Source organism: Delphinapterus leucas, chromosome 14 (assembly GCF_059928025.1).
Source record: "Delphinapterus leucas isolate spDelLeu-1000000601 "Yukka" chromosome 14, BTC_Dleu_Yukka2, whole genome shotgun sequence".
Classification (NCBI taxonomy): domain Eukaryota; kingdom Metazoa; phylum Chordata; class Mammalia; order Artiodactyla; family Monodontidae; genus Delphinapterus; species Delphinapterus leucas.
Window position 1 is genome coordinate 27,386,496 of NC_143142.1, and position 18,508 is coordinate 27,405,003.

General features: G+C 59.7%; 1 protein-coding gene across 2 annotated transcripts in view; it reads left to right on the forward strand.

The window, feature by feature from the left end:
• PRODH (proline dehydrogenase 1) overlaps window positions 1-18,508 on the forward strand; it is a 20,058-nt gene continuing 1,550 nt past the window's right edge. The window contains exons 1-13 of one of the 2 annotated variants that reach the window (XM_030764298.2): window positions 1-303; window positions 3,991-4,199; window positions 8,009-8,043; window positions 8,415-8,564; window positions 10,376-10,440; window positions 10,640-10,756; window positions 11,178-11,257; window positions 11,807-11,888; window positions 12,969-13,061; window positions 13,150-13,296; window positions 13,824-13,999; window positions 14,596-14,694; window positions 18,385-18,443. In XM_030764298.2, the coding sequence (XP_030620158.1) occupies window positions 31-303; window positions 3,991-4,199; window positions 8,009-8,043; window positions 8,415-8,564; window positions 10,376-10,440; window positions 10,640-10,756; window positions 11,178-11,257; window positions 11,807-11,888; window positions 12,969-13,061; window positions 13,150-13,296; window positions 13,824-13,999; window positions 14,596-14,694; window positions 18,385-18,443 (1,585 nt within the window). In that variant the 5' untranslated portion in view covers window positions 1-30. Of the gene's footprint in view, window positions 304-3,990; window positions 4,200-8,008; window positions 8,044-8,414; window positions 8,565-10,375; window positions 10,441-10,639; window positions 10,757-11,177; window positions 11,258-11,806; window positions 11,889-12,968; window positions 13,062-13,149; window positions 13,297-13,823; window positions 14,000-14,595; window positions 14,695-18,384; window positions 18,474-18,508 lie in introns of both variants that reach the window. The other variant, XM_022551153.3, reaches the window with a different exon arrangement.

Sequence of the window (18,508 nt, forward strand, 5' to 3'; positions counted from 1 at the left end):
AATCAGCCCAGGGGCCCATGCACAACAGCCATGAGTCTTAGGCGAGCCTTCCCCGTGCTACGCTCCGCCCTCTCCCGCCGAGCCCCGCTGTCTACAGCGCCGGCGACCCGCGAGCAGCACGCCGCGGGCCTGGAAGCCGTGCGGGGGCGCGGGGCGGCCGAGGCCGCGCGGCCGCCAGTGCCCGCCGTGGACTTCGGCAACACGCAGGAGGCATACCGGAGCCGGCGCAGCTGGGAGCTGGCGCGCAGCCTGCTGGTGCTGCGCCTTTGCGCCTCGCCCGCGCTGCTGGCGCGCCACGAGCAGGTGTGCTGGGGCTCGGGGACGCTGGGGGTGGAGTGCGGCCAGGGCCCCGCGGGCCTTCGCCGGTCCTGGGAGCCATTATGAAGTTTCAAAGTGGAAAGCGGGGCCTCTGGAGCATCGCCTGTGGCCGGGAAGTCAGGAAGGAAGGTGTATCCTGCACGCCCTTTCGGGCCCGTGAATTTTACTACGTGTCAGTTACTGGCAGCTAAAAACAAAGATTAATTTAAATATTAAGCTATATGCTGCTTGCAGTAATACACAGTGTTCACCCGAAATTTAAAATTGAGTGTCGTCTATTTTGCCCAAAGGGAAGCCTGGCCGTACTGAGCGGCTCATAGCCTGGGACCCCAGAGTTCTTGGACGCTGTGACCCAGGGGATCCCCAGACATGGTCACTCTGAACAGACAATGTTGAGGGAGAATGGGACGCTTGCTGCTCAAATATCCGACTTTTGAAACTTTAACACAGTTACATTGAAAAGTGTGAGGGCTTTGGGGAAGTGAAAAGCAGAAGTGTCTTAGCCACTCTTGGTCAAGGTGATCCTGGGAACGATTTAAAAGCAAGGGTCCAGTTGGTGCTGAGGGTCCTGAAGGCACTTCAAGCAGGTGGTGTGGACTTCTCAGTGAGACTGTGCTGAGCGCACCTTAGCTCCGGGCAGAGGCTAGGGAGACTGGACCCAGGAGGAGCACCAAGCCACACCTTGGGCATACAGGAAGGTGAGGCCACCAAAGGTGGGTGGGTGATGAGGGCAGAGTTAGAGTTGGGTGGCTCTGAAGGTGCTAGGTTCAAAACCAGCAGAGAAGCCAGCAGAGTTGTGGGTCCTCGGGTACTATGGGCAACAATGGGAGGGACATGTCAGCTCCACCGTCCCTTGGGTGCCTGCCTGGGGCAAGTGCCAGTGCACTGTGACTGTGCTGTGGGTGCCTGGAGGAGCAAGGAGGCTTCTCCCACGCTCCCCTCGTGTTCTACCTGTGCCCTGGGGACATCCTTAAGGAGCCCGGTAACTGTGTGGTGCGCTCTGCCTGCCTTCCGTGGGACCTGTTCCCCCTGTCATCATTGCTGGTGGTCCCACTGGTGACAGTGGCCTTGGTGCCTGGTGCTGGAGGAGACGGGGCAGAGGCCAGAATTAGAGTAGTGGGCCGCTCACCAGAACCTGGTCCTTCTTGTGCTCTGGCCTGCAGCAAAAATTCCTCCTGCTGAGCCAGTGCAGGTCTGTGCAGCTCATGCCCCAGGGAGTGTCAGCCTGCAGGAGCCCAGTTTGAGCTGTGGCATTGGCTCAGGACCCAGTGGGGGCCTGCACTTGCCCGAAGGCAGGCCTTTTTGAGAAGGGTTTAGAAAATTAAGGTCTTCCATGATGAAAGCCTCTGTGCTTGGGTGTGAGCCAGTGCAGGAGAATGTGGGGGAAGGGGCAGTCAGGGAGGGGAGAGAACCGGCTTTACCCGTCCTCGCTCTGCAGACATGTCTTTGAGTCTTTTAAGGTGTTTGTGTTACTAGTGCAAGTTTCTAAATCCATGAAGGATGTTCCTACCTGGGGAAGAGGTGGGGCTACCCTTGTCTCAGGTAGTGCCACCCCAGGGCACGCCTGATGCCAGGATGGTTTTAAAGGGGCTGTTTTGCTCTGGAGTTGGCTTAAAACTGCCAGCCCTGCACCATGTGCTTCCATAGCCCTCTGTGACAGGCTGGCCTCCCCTTTGCCAGGGTGAGAGGGTCGGTGACCAGCTCAGGTTACCTGGGTGGCCTTCCCTGTTGTTCCCTCTGACAATAGGGGAACAGGAGGGGAGCGGGAGGTCACCAGCCCATGACCCCTGGACCACATCTCAGTATCAGCCTTGCTCCTGCTCCTTCTATGAACGTTGGCTGGAGCTGTTTTCATGCTAGTTGGGTAGTTATGACAGAGACTGGGTGGCCCTAAATTATTTACCACGTGTTCCTGGGCGGGAAAGTTTGCCGGCCCTAGAGTAGACAGTCGGCCCACTTCCACACACACTGTTTCTGACAGTCCTCAGAATTGACGTGTATGATGTCCGGGTTTTTCCAGAGCTGAATGCTGGCTTTCAGGTCCCTGTTTCTGCCTCGCCTGCCTCTGGGGTGAACTTTGATATATCCAAGACCTGGCTTTTCCTCCTGCTAGAGTGCTCTGACCCACAGACTCGTGACTGCTGGCTAGGGCTCTTGTGAGGTGGAGGAGGCCTGCCCGTCTCCCGGGTTGGCACTTCCACTTTCCATTTCTCTTCTTCTTTATAAAAATAATGAGATGCAATAAAATCAGACACGGCACAGACAGAGGTGATGGCCTGGAAACCTTCACCCTCCCTCTTGTTGCCGCACGGCTCCTTAAGCATCTCCGTCTGGGTGCCAGCCACAGTTCAGGTGTGTCGGCCTTTGAGAGGCTTGGGCTGTTTGGGACTGGTTTGTGGATGAAGGTATGTGACTGACTCATGCTTTTGCTTAGACTAGAGATTGCTCCCTGAGACCCTGATCCCAAGAGATGTTCCTCACAAAAAAGTGGGGTTCTGTTATTCACTGGGTTTGAGAAACCTTAGACTGTTCCTGCCTTGGAGCTGGAGCTGGGGATAGTAGACACAGGAATTCCCAGACAGATGGTGGGTGTGTCCTCCCAGTGGTCATCCCCCTGCCCCTCCTTGACCTCATTCCTTCCCACCACTGTCCCCAGTGCAGGAGCACCGCGTCACCTCCTAGCCTGGCAAGCCCTGCACCCTGGATCTAAGTTAGCAAACACCTCCCGCCCTTGCCCTGGCCGGCACTCCCTCACCCCCATTCTGAATTTCATGGAGGTACCTTGCCCCTCCCTCCTTCTGGGTCTCCCTGCCACTAGGATGGGAGCCCTGTCATCTGTTCTGTTCACCCTAAAATTGTGTCGGGCAGGAGGCAGTTGCTTGGGACATTTGAATGATGATGGCAGAAGTTTGGGGTGTGGCGAGATATGATTGGAGGAGAAAGCTGGGTCGTTTGGGAGGCTGTCTTCCCCTGGGGGACGTACTCTCGGGCTGCCGGCCGGCTGCGGGCTGGATGAGCGTGTGAGTCCCCGCTGGTCCCGGGTGGATGGTCATCTCCCAGACCTTTGTGGGTGGTTACCTGGCTCACTTTTAGCCTATGCTTTCTCCAGCGGAACTCATACTCACTCAGAGTTTTGTGTGTTCATCTGTTCAGCACCCACTGGAGGGCCGGCCCCTTGCCAGGCACTGTTTTAGGGACTTGGAATAAGCAGTGAACAAAACATTGAAAAATCTGGGTTCTCACCTTCTAGAAACTCACACCAAATCCCCCTCTTCCCCAGCATAACCTGCAGAGGTGTGGATACAGAGAATGTTATGAACACGCCCACTGCTGTTCCCAGAGAGAGCTGCCGTTCACTTCTTTATCCACCGAGCGGTAGTCAGGCGACTGCCATGTGCCACTGGGGTCACCCATGAGCGTGCAGGGCAGGGAGGCAAGAGCAGCGCCTAGGACTGGCCACCCTGCATGAGGAGCGGGGCATGGACACTCACTGTGAGCAGAGAAGCAATCTGCTTCGGGTGGTGTCACCGTAAAACCAAGGCCATGAGCCGAGTTTGGCCCTGGGGAGAGCACGTCAAGGCTTTGTGACGGGCGGGCGGGGGAGCAGGAGTGTCCTGCTGGGGACATGGGAGGCCAGGTGGCCCAGCATAGCCGCTGCCCTTTACCTTTCAGTTGCTCCGTCTTGCCAGGAGACTTCTGGGGCAAAGGTTGTTCGACAGACTGATGAAGATGACCTTCTACGGGCAGTTTGTGGCTGGTGAGGACCAGGAGTCCATCCGGCCCCTGATCCAGCACAACAGGGCCTTCGGCGTGGGCTCTATCCTGGACTATGGTGTGGAGGAGGACCTGACCCCCGAGGAGGCCGAACGCAAGGAGATGGAGTAAGGCCCGCGTGGCACCTGCTGGCAGCCCCAGCACACCGGGGCTGGGCTGGGCCTGGCTGGGAGAGCTCTGTCCACCTGACTAACGGCAGCCCTCCTGGGTCTGCCTGGGGTTGTGTTCTTGCCCCGTGAGGATGACAGCTCTGGGCTTCCACCGAGGCCTTGTGTGCCGAAGCTGGAGGAGGGGCGAGGATGGGGTCAGCAGACTCTGGTCCCCAGCCCGATCAGCCTGGTTTTGTACGGTCTGCAAGCTAAGAATCATTGTTGTATTTTTAAATGGTTGAAACAAAGCAAGAGTAATGTTTTGTGACACGTGAAAATTATGTGAAATTCAAAGTGCTCTCACCCTACAGGGGCAGAATTGAGTGTCCGTGACTCAATGGTGGCTGCTGGGTGCTACCCAGCAGTTTACAAAATGGGATTGCTGACACTGGTGTTGGAGGTGCTCTGGCTTCCTGCTCTCCTGCAGCATCTCTTCTGGGGATTCTGACCTACTGGGCAGGTCCCACTGTCCCACCCTTGCCTGGCCCCTGAGGTGATTTCCTGATTAGCAGGTGGGCCCCACCTGGTGGGTGTGGAGACTGCCTGGGGGTCCGAGGAAAAGGGAATGTGCTGCCAGGAGCACATGTGTGGCAGGCGAGCCCAGCGGCTCCTGCCGAGGTCACCAGCTGGCTGCAGGGCCCGTTCTCTGGGCAGTGAGTATGGGGACAGATGGGCATCCCCCGACCCACCCTCCTGGGCCATAGGACAGAACTCAAGGACCATTTCACCCTCTGCTTCCTGAAGTAGGAGCCTCATGGGAGATCCAGGCAGAACCAGCCCTTTCTTTGCAAAACGCCCAGTTCTGGGCTGGTGCCTGCACCCCTCCACCCCTCACTGGCATCTGGGCCCCTAAGTCCTGACAGCAGCCGCACCTGACCGTGTGAGGCTTGGGAGGCTTGCTGAGTAACCTGCCCTGTCTCAAGCTCTGGTGTTTGCTCTGGCCTGGGGAGGGAAGGAGTGGGGTGGGGCGGGGAGGGAAGGGGAGGGAAGGAGAGGGGAGGGGCACGGAGGGGAGGGGGAGGGGCACGGAGGGGAGGGGGAGGGGCACGGAGGGGAGGGGAAGGCGTCACATGAGGCTCCTGCCCTGGGAACGGAATGTCCGAGCTGAGCTGCTGGTGGATTGGCCTGGGGAGCCAAGCCCCTGCCTTGTGATTTGCTGTCTTGAAGGCGGGGTTCTCCAGCTCAGCGCCCCGGTGTTCCTAGGGGGGCTGTGGGCTGGGGCTGCAGCCTGCACTGAGGCTGCCTGTTGAATAACTAATGGACTGTATCCCCGCTGGGTCTGGGTGAGGGCTGGTGGTTTCACAGTGGGATTTTCTCTCTCTGGTATGAAAAGACTTCCTTCCCAGGGCGATCTGCCTGGCTTCCTCCCTGCCCTGCAGGGGAGCGCTGGGAGAAGGGCCGGCTTCGCCCTACCTTGGGCACTGGAGCCTGTGACCCGGGGCCACCCTGCTGTTGGTGCCCCTTGTCTTGCAGGAGCCCTGCTTTGTGGGCTTTGGGACGTGAACAGCAGTCCCTTCCTGTCCTAATTTGGTGGCCGCCGTCCGATGCCAGTGGCAGGGCTGCTGCCAGGCAGCCCTGTGTGCTTGGTGGAGCCTGGCTGAGGGTGCAGAACCAGGCTCATAGGCACTGATCGAACATCCACGCCATCGAGATGCCACGCATTCTCCATCAGGAGCCCCTGTGTGGGGAACGGAGCCCCTAGACCCTGCTCTGGGGAATGATGTAGAGGCCACTGCCCCAAGTTAAAGCCACAGGAGTGGAGTGGGGTGGGGCGGGGAGCGAGCGCAGGCGGTGGGGCCCTGCCCCAGGCATAACCATAAGAGGCACAGAAAAGATGGGGGCGTCTGAACATGCAAGAGGCCCAGCAGGTGCTCTGAGGACATGGCCTTGGGAGGAGGGGGTCCGTGGGGCTTCCCCAGGTTAGGAAGCAGGAGGTAGGAGGCCAGAGGCGCAGGAGGGAGAATAGCCATCCAGGGAGGGGGTGGGATGGTGTTTCCCAGAACACTTGTTAGAAGGCAGAGGCCAGGAACCTAACTCTAGGAGAGGAGCCTCGCAGGGTCCCCCCAGCAGGCTGAGGGCCGTGGGGAGAGGGCGCAGGGCTGGGTTCCTCTCAATGATTGGCTGTGATGAGGTTGTGATGAGGATGGCTGGGGACAGTGTGGCCAGCAGGTGTGTGTGTCCTGGCTGTGCAAACCCAGGGCTGGCTGGGGGCGAGGCCTGGGCCTTGGTCCCCAGGGTGGAGGCCGCTCCTCGGGACTGGTGTGCACAGCGTCTTGGGTGCTGCCTGGAGCCAGGGCCTGGGAGCCCACAGGCTTTTCTGTGTTCTTCTCTTGCCTCCTGCGTTTCACCAGGGGAGAGCTGGTGTGAGGGCGGCTGGCGTGGTCTCCCCTCACTTTTCACTTTTTTCTAAAAGGTGTCCAGCCAACAAATTACCTGATGCAGAGCTGAGCTTGGAGGTGGCTGAGGGGATGGTTGGGGTCTTCCTGCCACTCCTGCAAGCCCCTGGGTCGCTCCTGCGGTCCTCTCCTGCCCCCTGCCCCCGGGGGCACTCCATTCCCTCCTCCACATCTTGGCCCGTGCACTTACATGTGCACGCATGTGTCTGCACGTGTGTGCATGTGTGCACATGTGTCTGCACGTGTGTGTGTGTACAGAGCATGCTCTTCTCTTCATGGTGACACAACACTCCCCTTCCCCCCAGCCTGGTAACTGCCATCTTTGTCTCCTCGTGATCCACTCGCCGGGCCTGGTTAAGAGTGCAGCCCCGCCCATGCTAAGTACTGTCTGCTCTGGGATAGGCCACTGCCCCTGATCACGTGGCTGTGTGGCCCGCTGGCTCCCCTGTGCCTTTGGAGCTGGGCTGGGGCTTGGAGGGTAGAAGGCCAGCTGTGGAAATGCTAATTGGGACCATCACACGGCCCCGGGCCCCTGGGGGCCTCTGGGTAGTGGTGTCCCCTCAGTGGAGGGCAGTCTGCCTAGAAGGTGGATACCTGCAGGTTATGGGCTGTGTGGTGACAGAGCAGGCCCGAGCCTTCCGCAGCTGCCAACCTTGGGATGAGGCCCCTGCCTTGATGCAGATGGCGGGTGCCATGTCATGCCTCCACCTCAGTGGGCCACAGCTGCGGGGCGGCCTGCATCGGGCCTTACAGGTGCCCTTTCTGTCCTGTCCTCATGAGGACTGGGTATATTCAGGTATGATGGCCAGGGGAGGGTTTGCATTAAAAAAATAAATTGTGGTTGCTGGTTTGAAAATAATCCTGAGGAGCGTGGGTGGAGGTGGGGCCGGCTGTGGGCAGAGGGCACAGCAAGGGGCCCCGCTCCTTGGCTCTGGGGATCAGGAAGCTGGTGGTTTCTCTCTCTCCACCATCCTCAGCCCTGACTGGGCCGCGCCCCGCCTTTTCCTCACAGGAAGGAATACCCCATGGCTAGCCGGCCTCAAGGACCTACTGGGCTGTGTATTGCTTTATTTCCTCCTCACCCAGTGTAGGGAGGGGGCCTCACCCAGGGGGGAGACCCAGGTTCCTCCGGAGCAGGGCTTGCAGGCTGCCAGGCTCAGAGAAGGTGACCCCGGAGGCTGGGGGTGGGTGGGGTGGCGTGAGTCACTCTTACCTGGCCAGGTGACCCTGCCTTCCTCTTCAGCCCTCCTGGGTCAGGGTCAGGGCTCAGCCTCTACTTCCTCCCACCTGTGCCTCCTCAATGGGACGTGTTTGTCACTTGTACCTGAGGTGGCATGACCGCGACCCTCTCCCTCTTCTTCCCTCCTGCAGGTCCTGTACCTCAGCATCGGAGAGGGACGGCCATGGTGAGTGGGAGGCAGCCATTCAGGAACGAGCCTGCTCCCCACCCGCACACACCCCCGGCTCCTCCCCGTGTCCCTGGGCACCCAGGCCGTCATTATGAGTGGCTGACACATCCTTACGGCCCACCTGGGGGGCCGGTGCACTCGGCCCTTGGTGGGTCTGGGCTTTGCCTTCCTGCCCTGGGTTTGCCACATGACTAGGGTGACCCAAGAAGGAAGAGTGGGCGCCAGGATGGGCGGGTTTGGGGAGCAGCACAGGCAGGGGGCCGTGGGCTCGGGGTGGGATGGGGCTGGAGCTGGAGTGCGGCGCTGGTGGCGGGATGCGGGCTTGGGGGTGTGGGGAGGTGGCTCAGGCCGGATGCCCACCTCTCCAGGCACCAGTAAGAGGGAGAAGCAGTTCCAGGCCCACCGGGCATTCGGAGACCGCAGGGATGGCGTTGTCAGCGCCCGCACCTACTTCTACGCCAGCGAGGCCAAGTGTGACAGCCATATGGAGACGTTCCTGCGCTGCATCGAGGCTTCAGGTGGGGTCCTGCTTGTCGCTGGCCTGCCACCCGCCAGGCCCAGCCTGGGCTGACCTCCACTCGAGGAGATGCTGGTGTGGGAACACAAGCCCGGGCCTGGAGTGTTTGCTCAGGGCTCCGTCCCCATCTCTGTGGCCTTGGTCCTGAGGATGACCTGGTCTCACACCTGAGTCCAGCTCCTTCCTGAGGAGCCTGGCTGCCCACAGGAGGGCGCCTCCCCTCTCCTGGGTACCAGGTGTCCAGATGTGGGCCTGTCAGTGGGCCAAGTGGCCCCCAGTCCCAGGCAGGGGCTTGACTCTTGTCACATGACCCCTGGCTCTGCCGAGGGCCACACCATTCCGGGAGCTGGTGCCACGTCCTCTTTAAAAGAGAATTCTTCCCCGTGTGGCCTCTGGGTGGGAACACCTGCTAGGGAGGTGAGTTAAGCCGCGAGGTCACAGAGGCCTCAGCGTCCATCAGGTCGCCAGCAGCCCTCCTGTTAGTGGGTCCCACACCTTCTGAACACTTTAAGGAGTGGGAGTGAGCAACGCCCGGAGGCAGCCTCCTGGGAGCAGCGCTGGGCACCCCGGGCGGCCAGGCAGACACCTGGCTGCCCAGTGTCCAGTGCCAGGGGCGTCTTCTTGGTTCCCTGCCCACTCTGCCTGGGGGCAGACAGACAGGGAGGGCCCCACAGAAGCAAAGATGTGTGTCATGGGCTTCCAGAAGCCAGAGGAGAGAATGGCGGTGGTGGTTGAGTGCCTTCTGCCTCCAGCTTGTGCTCTGCTGGGCGTTTCTGTGTTTGGTGAACCCCTAGGGGCAGCCCCGGGTGCCGAGGGCATTGGAGAGGAAACAGGCAGGGATTGAGTGGGCAGGCATCACCAGCTCCTTTGCCCACTGCATTCCTGGACCCACATGGCAAACTCAAACCCTGCTGAGTCACCGTTTCCCACCTGCATGGTGGGGCATCTGGAGCAGCCGAGTGCAGGGTGTTTGCGGGCTGCGTAGGGTCGTTGTCCTTCTGCCATGGGTGGTCAGCCAGCCCAGGCGTCTGGGTCCTCGGTGGGCTCTCCCCTCCTGTTGCCACGCCCCTCGGCCTGAGATTGCCAGGCAGCCACCAGAGCTGCTTCTGACGGCCAGGCAGCCTGCCCGGGAAGCATGGCCACCGTGGGCCTGCTTGGGCCTGGTGGGCAAGGGAGAAAGATGCGCTGGTGCCACTGCACTGTCTCATCGGGTGGCTGGATTGTTCGTGCTCTAGGGGTCTCAGGGCCCAGGTGCAAGGTAGACCCAGTACCATGTGTTGTAGGTAACTAATACGAAGAACGGCCACCGCCTGCCTCCTGAAGTCTGTCATATGTCGATGAGAAGTGTCCTAACTCTTTTTTTCTTTTTTTTTTCTTTTTCTCTTTTTGGCTCCGTTGGGTCTTCGTTGCTGCATGCGGGCTTTCTCTAGTTGCAGCGAGCGGGGGCTGCTTGTCGTTGCGGTGCGCAGGCTTCTCATTGCAGTGGCTTCTATTGTTGCGGAGCACGGGCTCTAGGCGCGCGGGCTTCAGTAGTTGTGGCACACGGGCTCAGTAGTTGTGGCTTGCGGGCTCTAGAGCGCAGGCTCAGTAGTTTTGGCGCACGGGCCTAGTTGCTCCGCGGCATGTGGGATCTTCCCGGACCAGGGCTTGAACCCGCATCCCTTGCACTGGCAGGCGGATTCTTAACCACTGTGCGACCAGGACGTCCCAAGAAGTGTCCTAACTCTTGAGTGGCACAGATTCCGGGCGCAGGCTCAGGGTCCCGCACCCCCACCCCCCAGCACTGACGGCTCTTCCTGCGGCTTCTCATAGGTGGTGCCAGCGAGGATGGCTTCTCAGCCATTAAGCTCACTGCACTGGGGAGACCCCAGTTTCTGGTAAGTGTCAAAACCTTCCACCCACAGGGAGTTTGTAAGAACTTGGGGCTGCCGTGAGCGTTAAGTGAAAGCTTGTGTGCTGGTGCCTTGGCCCTGGGAGCCAGGCACACGGGTGGGATGGGGTGGCTCGGGCTACACGGGGGTCCTGGGAGGGGGCTGGATGTGCGCCTGGGATGGCAGCTCAGGCCCGCATCCGCAGCTGCAGTTCTCAGATGTGCTGACCAAGTGGAGACGGTTCTTCCACCAAATGGCCGCAGAGCAGGGCAAGGCCGGGCTGGCTGCCATGGACACGAAGCTGGAGGTGGCTGCACTGCAGGTGAGGCCGCTGCTCCGTGGTGGGTGTGAGAAGGTGGGCCAGGGAGGAGCCCTGCCCAGAAGGAATTGGCCAGGCAGTGTCCGAGGTGGGTTCCCAGGGCCTGCTGCCCAGCCCCCAGCTGCTGGGTTGGTGGGGAGGGAATCTGAGCAGAGATGGAGGATGTGCTGGGTGGGAGGCTTGGAGCGGGGCTGGCCCTGCCAGTAGCCGAGCTCTGTGGACCCGCAGGGATGGGCAGGTGTGGGGGGGTGGGCAGCGGGGAGAGACTATCTCTGGAGCAGAAACCCAAGGCAGAAGTGTAGCCAGTCTCAGTACTGGCATAATAAAGTCAGCCTAGCATCACAGGCCAGCAGGCAGGGGCAGGAGATGTTCGTGAGCAGGGCTGGGAGATGGCAGTGGGGCCAACGCCCTCTTGCTTCTGAAGGAAAGCGTGGTGAAGATGGGCATCGCGTCCCGGATGGAGATTGAGAACTGGTTCACTGTGGAGACCCTTGGCGTGTCTGGGTAAGAGTAGCCCCCAGGCTGAGATTTCGGGAGCGGCCGCCCTGGTTCAGCCAAGGTTCTGGCTTAGCCCCAACGCCTTCCTCCAATCCTGGTCGACCTCTTCCAGGGCATGGGCCCCCTTGAACCCTAGGGCTTCTTACAGAATTATTTGGGCTGTGGAGTGAGGGTGCCACACCCAGCCATCCCAGGACCCATCTGGCAGGCGGGTGAAGGGTGAGGGCAGCTGAGATCCCGGAGGGTCCCAAGCCTCATTGTGAGGAGCTGGGGGCTGGCGGCAGTGTGCCGTCCCCTCCTGCCTGGTCTCCCGTGTCCAGCTGTTCCCCGAGCCTGATGTGGCCTGCGTGGTCTCAGCCCTGATGTAAGAATATTCATGTTTTGGTTTCTGTTTTTTTAAACAGAGGACCATGTTTACATTTTACCAGTCTTTCAAAACTGAGCACTGAGGCAGGTTCTGTGGGGTTGGGTCTGGGGGTGCTCCTGCAGGGAGGGGGCTGGTTTGGGGCCGTGGTGAGGCCGTGGGTCCACATGCTGACGCGCGTTCTCCCACAGCACCCTGGACCTGCTGGACTGGGGCAGCCTCATTGACAGCAGGACCGAGCTCTCCAGGCACCTGGTGGTCCCCAACATGCAGGTGACGCTGTGCGCGTCTGTGCCCCCCCACCTCACGGTTCTCGCAGGGTCGTCACGGAGGGTCCCCGCTCACACCGCCAGGGCTTCCTCAGAGTGGCGCTGGGTCCCCAGGATGAGTGTCCCCACAAGCCAGGCGGAAGCTGTTACCTATTCTAGTCGAGCCTCAGGAGATCCACGCCGTCCCTTCTGCCCAGTGCTGTTTGTTAAAAGGGAAATCGCTAGACTGGCCTGTGTTCGGGGGAGAAAAATGAGACTCCACCTGCCCCTGGGAGGGTGATCGGGCATTTGTGGCCGTGCTTGAATGCACCACTGAGCTGGGATGGGAGGAAGCAGCAGAGGTGCCTTGGGAAACACCCCACAGACGCTGCCTTTCACAAGCTCCAGCCTGGCGACGGAGGGCCCAGGAGGGGTGTGCTTGAGGCCTCGCCGGGAGTGCCCTGGGCAGTGTTAGTGGGCAAGCGGGGCAAGCAGAGGGCCCCCCGTGCTTCACGGACCTGCAGGGTGGGTGCCTACTGCTGACCTGCCCAGCGCCCTGAGTGCCACCATCTGGGGCCGATGCCTCCGGCCCCCTGTTGCATGTCAGTCTGTGATGTGTGGCCAGCCAAGTCTGCCTGTAGGCACAGTTCTTCTTCCATGTCCTCTGCCTGCTAGGGGCTGAGTCTTTCCAGGTGATTGGGTGGGTCAAGGGTCACTTCCTGAACTTTGCGCAGGAACAGAAGGGGGACCCATCGTGAGGATCCTGTGCAGGCCGTGGGAGACGACTCCTTGGGTGCAGGCTTGACCTGGGGCAGCCAGCCCCGTGAGGAAGGGTGTGCTGGTGGGCAGCGCGGTTATGGGACGCTGTGTGGCCGGCGGGACCGTGGACGGGACCCTGGACAGGACACTGACCTTAATGCGCAAACAGGGTGGCAGGTGGAGAAGGGGGTGCGGGGATGAGGCCCACTGGTCCCGGGTACCAGGCACTGGGTATTGGTAGGCCCTGCACCAGGGGCGAGAGGCTGCCCACGGGACGGGGGGGAGCGCTGGCCTCGAGAGCCCAGATGTGGAGCCCTGCCGTGGCCTGACTGCGCTGCCCCCTCAGACAGGACAGCTGGAGCCTCTGCTGTCACGGTTCACCGAGGAGGAGGAACGGCAGATGACGAGGATGCTCCAGAGGATGGACGTCCTGGCCAAGGTCGAGGACCCTGGGATGTGCCGGGGTGGGGGGCCACCCGTGTCACCCGGGCCCCAGACAGACCCTCTCTCCCCGCCGTGCCCCTCAGAAAGCCAGCGAGGTGGGTGTGCGGCTGATGGTGGATGCCGAGCAGACCTACTTCCAGCCGGCCATCAGCCGCCTGACGCTGGAGATGCAGCGCAGGTTCAATGTGGAGAGGCCACTCATCTTCAACACATACCAGTGCTACCTCAAGGTGCGCCCAGCGTCTGCCGCGGGGAGACAGGCCCCCAGGACCAGCTGCCAGCGGACCCGTCCCCTGGGCCTCAGACCCCAGACAGGGTGCTGAAGGGGCAGGAGGACGATGAAGGAGCTTTTGGAGTCCATGTAACGTGCCTTAATCGCCAGATTTTGAGTGACTGTTTACTCCCGCCCTTTTTAGCTTGGTTCCCTCTAAGGGTCTGATGAAGGCTCTGGGCCCCTTCCCAGACTCGTGCGTGTGCCTCAGGGACCCTTGAGCACAAACTCTGGCGGCCGCTCGGGGACCAGCCAGGTGTTTGGAGGACTCAGGGTGGGGTGGGTGTAGGGGCTGCGGGGACAAGGGGAAGTGGGTGCGTGGGGTCCAGGCAGGTGCTGACAGCCCCCAAGTCACCACAGCTGCTGGCCCCAGTGCCCCTGCTGACTACACACTGGGGGGCACCCGGGCCCCAGGGAGGCCCTATGGGACGCAGGCTGGAGGGGGGCCCATCCTGGTCATCCTCAACTTTCGGCTCTGGCCGACAGGACACCTACGACAATGTCACCCTGGATGTGGAGCTGGCTCGCCGAGAGGGCTGGTGTTTCGGGGCCAAGCTGGTGCGTGGTGCATACATGGCCCAGGAACGTGCCCGCGCCCTGGAGATTGGGTATGAGGACCCTATCAACCCCACCTACGAGGCCACCAACGCCATGTACCACAGGTGCGCTGCCCTCTTTGGCTCCCGGAGCCTCAGAGCTTCCTGGGGGGGGTGGGGGGAGAAACCGGGAAGGGGCTGGAGCTGACCCAACGTGACCCTGTCCAACGTGGGAGCAACCCGGGGGTCAGAACCAATACCTCCTCTGCCTTTGTTTTACTTTTTCCAAAACCATTAAGGTTTTTCTTTTTTTTTTAATATAAAAGTCTACTGAACTGCCTGGGTTGATAAAGATGAGAGCTGTACCCCGGCATCCCTCCCCAAATGGCACGAGACCTGTTCACTTTTTTTTTTTTTTTTTTGTGGTACGCGGTCCTCTCACTGTTGTGGCCTCTCCTGTTGTGGAGCACAGGCTCTGGACACACGGGCTCAGCGGCCATGGCTCACGGGCCTAGCTGCTCTGCGGCATGTAGGATCCTCCTGGACCGGGGCACAAACCCGCGTCCCCTGCATCGGCAGGCGGACTCCCAACCACTGCGCCACCAGGGAAGCCCCTGTTTGCTTTTTAATTCCACGCCAGGATCGTCTACTGTTTTGCACCTGCCTCTGCCTCTGCCCCTGCAGGGGCTGTGCAGGCCTGACTCACGCGTCACCCTCCACAGGTGCCTCAACTACGTCCTGGAGGAGCTGAAGCACAACGCCAGGGCCGCAGTGATGGTGGCCTCGCACAATGAGGACACCGTGCGCTTCACGCTGTGCAGGTTGGCCCCGCCCCCTTCCCACTGGGCGCTCCTGGTGGGCAGGCAGTGGGTTTTGGGGGGACATCTGTGAAACGAGCTGAAGTGGCGGCTTTAGGGCCCCCAGACCCCCTGAGGCCGGCTGGGCGTTGTGCTGCAGTAGCCAAAAGGCTGTTTGCAGTTACTTGGGTTTTTAACATTAATACCAGACTTACTAAAGTTTCAAATTAAAAAATAAATTTCATTAGGTGAAATTTAAATGTGAAATGTTGGAGCCCTCAGATGTGTCGCCTCATTTATAAACAATTTCTCAACACTTTAAACTGTGTTTAGAATTTAAGATAGTCCGTTTTCTCTTTAAATGCCTATCCCATGGAGCATCCTTATAAGTCAGTTATAGGAATGAGGTGAAATAAATATACATTTTTTTCTTTTGGCCGTGTTCTGGGAGTTCCCCGACCAGGGATCAAACCCAGGCCCCAGGCAGTGAAAGCGCCTAGTCCTAATCACTGGACTGCCAGGGAATTTCCAATCACCACGTTCTTTTATCTCATATCTTAACCCAAACTGGACCACAGCAGGGGTCCTAGCTCCCCCCACCCCCACCCCCCACCACAGGAAGCTGGGCGGGCAGTGGCCTTGCTGGCCCTTGCCTTCCCCAGGAGCAAGGCAGGGGCACCCCCTCCTACAGTGGGCACCCCAAGCCCAAGGCTTGGGCCGAGTAGTGAAGGTGCAGGGCGTGCACCCAGAGGCACTTGCAGGCTCTGCCTGGAGGGTGACTCTGGTCGTCTTAAACCATTCATTAATGTCGTGCTTTGGGGCTGCTTTTTCATGGTGTGAAACTGCAACTAAAAGGCCACGATTTCTAATGCTCTGCATTTGCAGCTGCTTGGTTGTGAACAGGAGCGCTGAGGCCAGCAGGGCTGCCAGGTGGAGGTCAGACTGTGTCCAGGCTCCCTCTGGAGTCCTGCTGGGCTGGGGTCAGGCTGTTTCCTCGCTGGTGGCTGGCTCTGACTGGCTTCCTAGCTGGGTGGACTGTTTCGCTTTCTTCCCTCCATCCCTGAGGCCTCCTTGGACGCCCCATCCTACCCCTGGACGTGGGATGGCCAGGGACACCTTTTGTGCTTGGGGAAGATTAGTTTTGGTTTCTTTTTTTTTTTTTAATTTATTTTTAAAATTTTTGGCTGTGTGCATTGGGTCTTCGTTGCTGCGTGCGGGCTTTCTCTAGTTGCAGCGAGTGGGAGCTATTCTTCGTTGCAGTGCACGGGCTTCTCACTGCGGTGGCTTCTCTTGTTGTGGAGCACAGGCTCTAGGCATGCGGGCTCAGTAGTTGTGGCGCACGGGCTTAGTTGCTCAGCGGCATGTGGGGTCTTCCTGGACCAGGGCTCGAACCTGTGTCCCCTGCATTGGCAGGCAAATTCTTAACCATTGCATCACCAGGAAAACCCCAGTTCTGGCTTCTTTGACTTTTGAAGGAACACAGGGCTGAGTTGAAAATTTTAAAAGCTGGCTCTCACTTAGGCTTAAAAGTACAATTCTGTGATGGAACCGTGATCAGAAGTGGTCCGTGCGGCACCAGGGTCCACCCCAAGACGACGTGCACAGAGAGGCCCTGGCTCCTGCCTGGCAGTGCCGACCTCCTGAGGTTTCCATCAGCATCTCAGCAGCCTGTGGTTGCCCCGTTTTAGGTTTTTGTCACAGGCTAGTCCACTCAGACTGACTAGGCGAGGACAGTGAAACGTCTAAAGGTATAACCTGCCCTCAGAAGGGCTTCCTTTCACCTGATTTCTGGATCTTGCTACTGGGAGCATGTGTGGCCTCCCCATCTTGGCCGCGGTGGCCTTCTGCCCTAGACACAGCTCCCCCCATGCTGAGTGCCAGCTGAGCGCTTCCCCGTCTCACAGGCTCCGCGGCCCACGCCAGGCCAAGGTCCTGTGCACCTGCTTCAGGGGCCACAGAGCCTTGAACACCTTGGGCTGGTCTTCCCAGGGGCAGCAGTGTGGGCCTCTGACGCCACACATTAGAGACCTCAGTCAGATTAGCTTTGGCTGAGTTAACAAACCAACCCAAAATTCAGACACCTGAACACAGTATGTTCTGAGCCAGCAGTGTGGGCTGGGCTCTGCTTCGGGCTGCTTCTGCTGGCCTTGCCCGGGGCCTATCCTGCATCCGTGGTCACATGGTGTCTGGTTGGCCCTAAATGGCCTCATTTGTGGCTGGGACAGCAAAGCGCACTGCATCACATGTCGGGTGTCCTAACAGGCCAGCTTAGGCTTCTCCACAGGTGGTCTCAGGCTACCAGAAGCCCTGGAGGGGGCAAGCCTCTGCCCATGTCACATTTGCTATCGTTCTGTTGGCTAAAGGAAGTCATGCTCAGCCCAGATATTGCCATCCAGATGGAGAGAGCCTCCTTCTGTGCTGGGCGAAGCTACAGTCACATGGCAGCAGGCATGGACACTGGCAGGGAAGGGGCAGCAGCAGGGGAGGGGTCAGTTTTTGCAGGACGCCACATGAGTGTTCCCACCACCATCAGGCAGCAACACAGCGGCAGCCCTGCTCTCACGGGGGACAGAGGCATGTAAGCTGGGCAACACTGGGCAACACTGTGCAGACTGGGGCCCCGACCTTGGAGCCTAGCCCTGGGGGAAGGAGAGAAACGGTCTGGGGTGCCCCTCATGTGGAGGCCCAGGGTAAGAGGCGCTAAGTGCTCTGGAAGCCTGGGGTGGGGTCCTGAGACAGTGAGAAGGGAGGGGGGCTCCAAGGGCAGGGATGGGGACCAGCAGGCCCAGCCTGTAGCCTGGGTGGGTGTGAGGACCCAGGCGGAACACGCCCCTGTGGGGTGGAAGGATGGGGGCGGGCCATAGACTGCTGGTGCTGATAGGCTGAGTCTGTATCTGCACGTGCAGGAAGCCAGAGGTAAAAACGTGGGAATCATTAATGCACAGATATTTCAAACCCTGGGAATTTTTTAAAGATCCTACGAGGGGAGGTGTGAGGATAGGAGAGGGTGTGGACAGATTTGGGGGCCCCCACCTCAACGTCTGAGTAGCACTAATAGAAATTCGAGCCACATCTATTAACCCCAAATGTTTCATAGCCATGTTAAAAAAAAATGAAGTTAATTTTGATATACATTTTAATTAACCCCACATATCCAAAATAGTACCATTTAAACATGTTTTCAGAAAAACAGTGAGATATTTTTACATTCAGTTTTCACACTGTCTTCAAAAGCCCATGTGTTTGACACTTGCAGTGCACCTCAATTCAGACCACCCACCTTCCAAAGGCTCAGTTGCCACCAGTACCTGGTGACTACCTTACGGACAGGGCAGCCAGCAAGGGGAGGATGAGAAGCTGGAGGTGGGGTCACAGGGCTGGAAACACAGAGGCAACGGAACTCTGAGGGGTTTGAGAAGGGGATGGTGGGAGGGCTGAGAGCTTCCCAGGCCACACCAAGGGCTGGCCACTGGGTGAATCTGCCTTGCTGGGTCATAGTGGGCAGCAGGGAAGGGGCCATCGGGGAGCAAGCACAGCAAGTGGGAGGCTGGCTGGGGAAGGGGGGCACTTGGTGGCCTTGGGTTGAGGCAGCAGCAGCAGCAGCAGGGAAGAGGCCTGGTCTATGCAGGAGAGAGCCTATGCCCACGCCCTACCCTGTGGGTGGGGATCTGGGGGTGGAGGGAGGGTCTTACCCACCGCCCTGCCTGTTCACAGGATGGAGGAACTGGGCCTGCACCCCGCCGATTGCCAGGTGTACTTCGGACAGCTTCTGGGTATGTGCGACCAGATAAGCTTCCCGCTAGGTGAGCTGGGCTTCCGGTGGGGGGCGGGGGGCAGG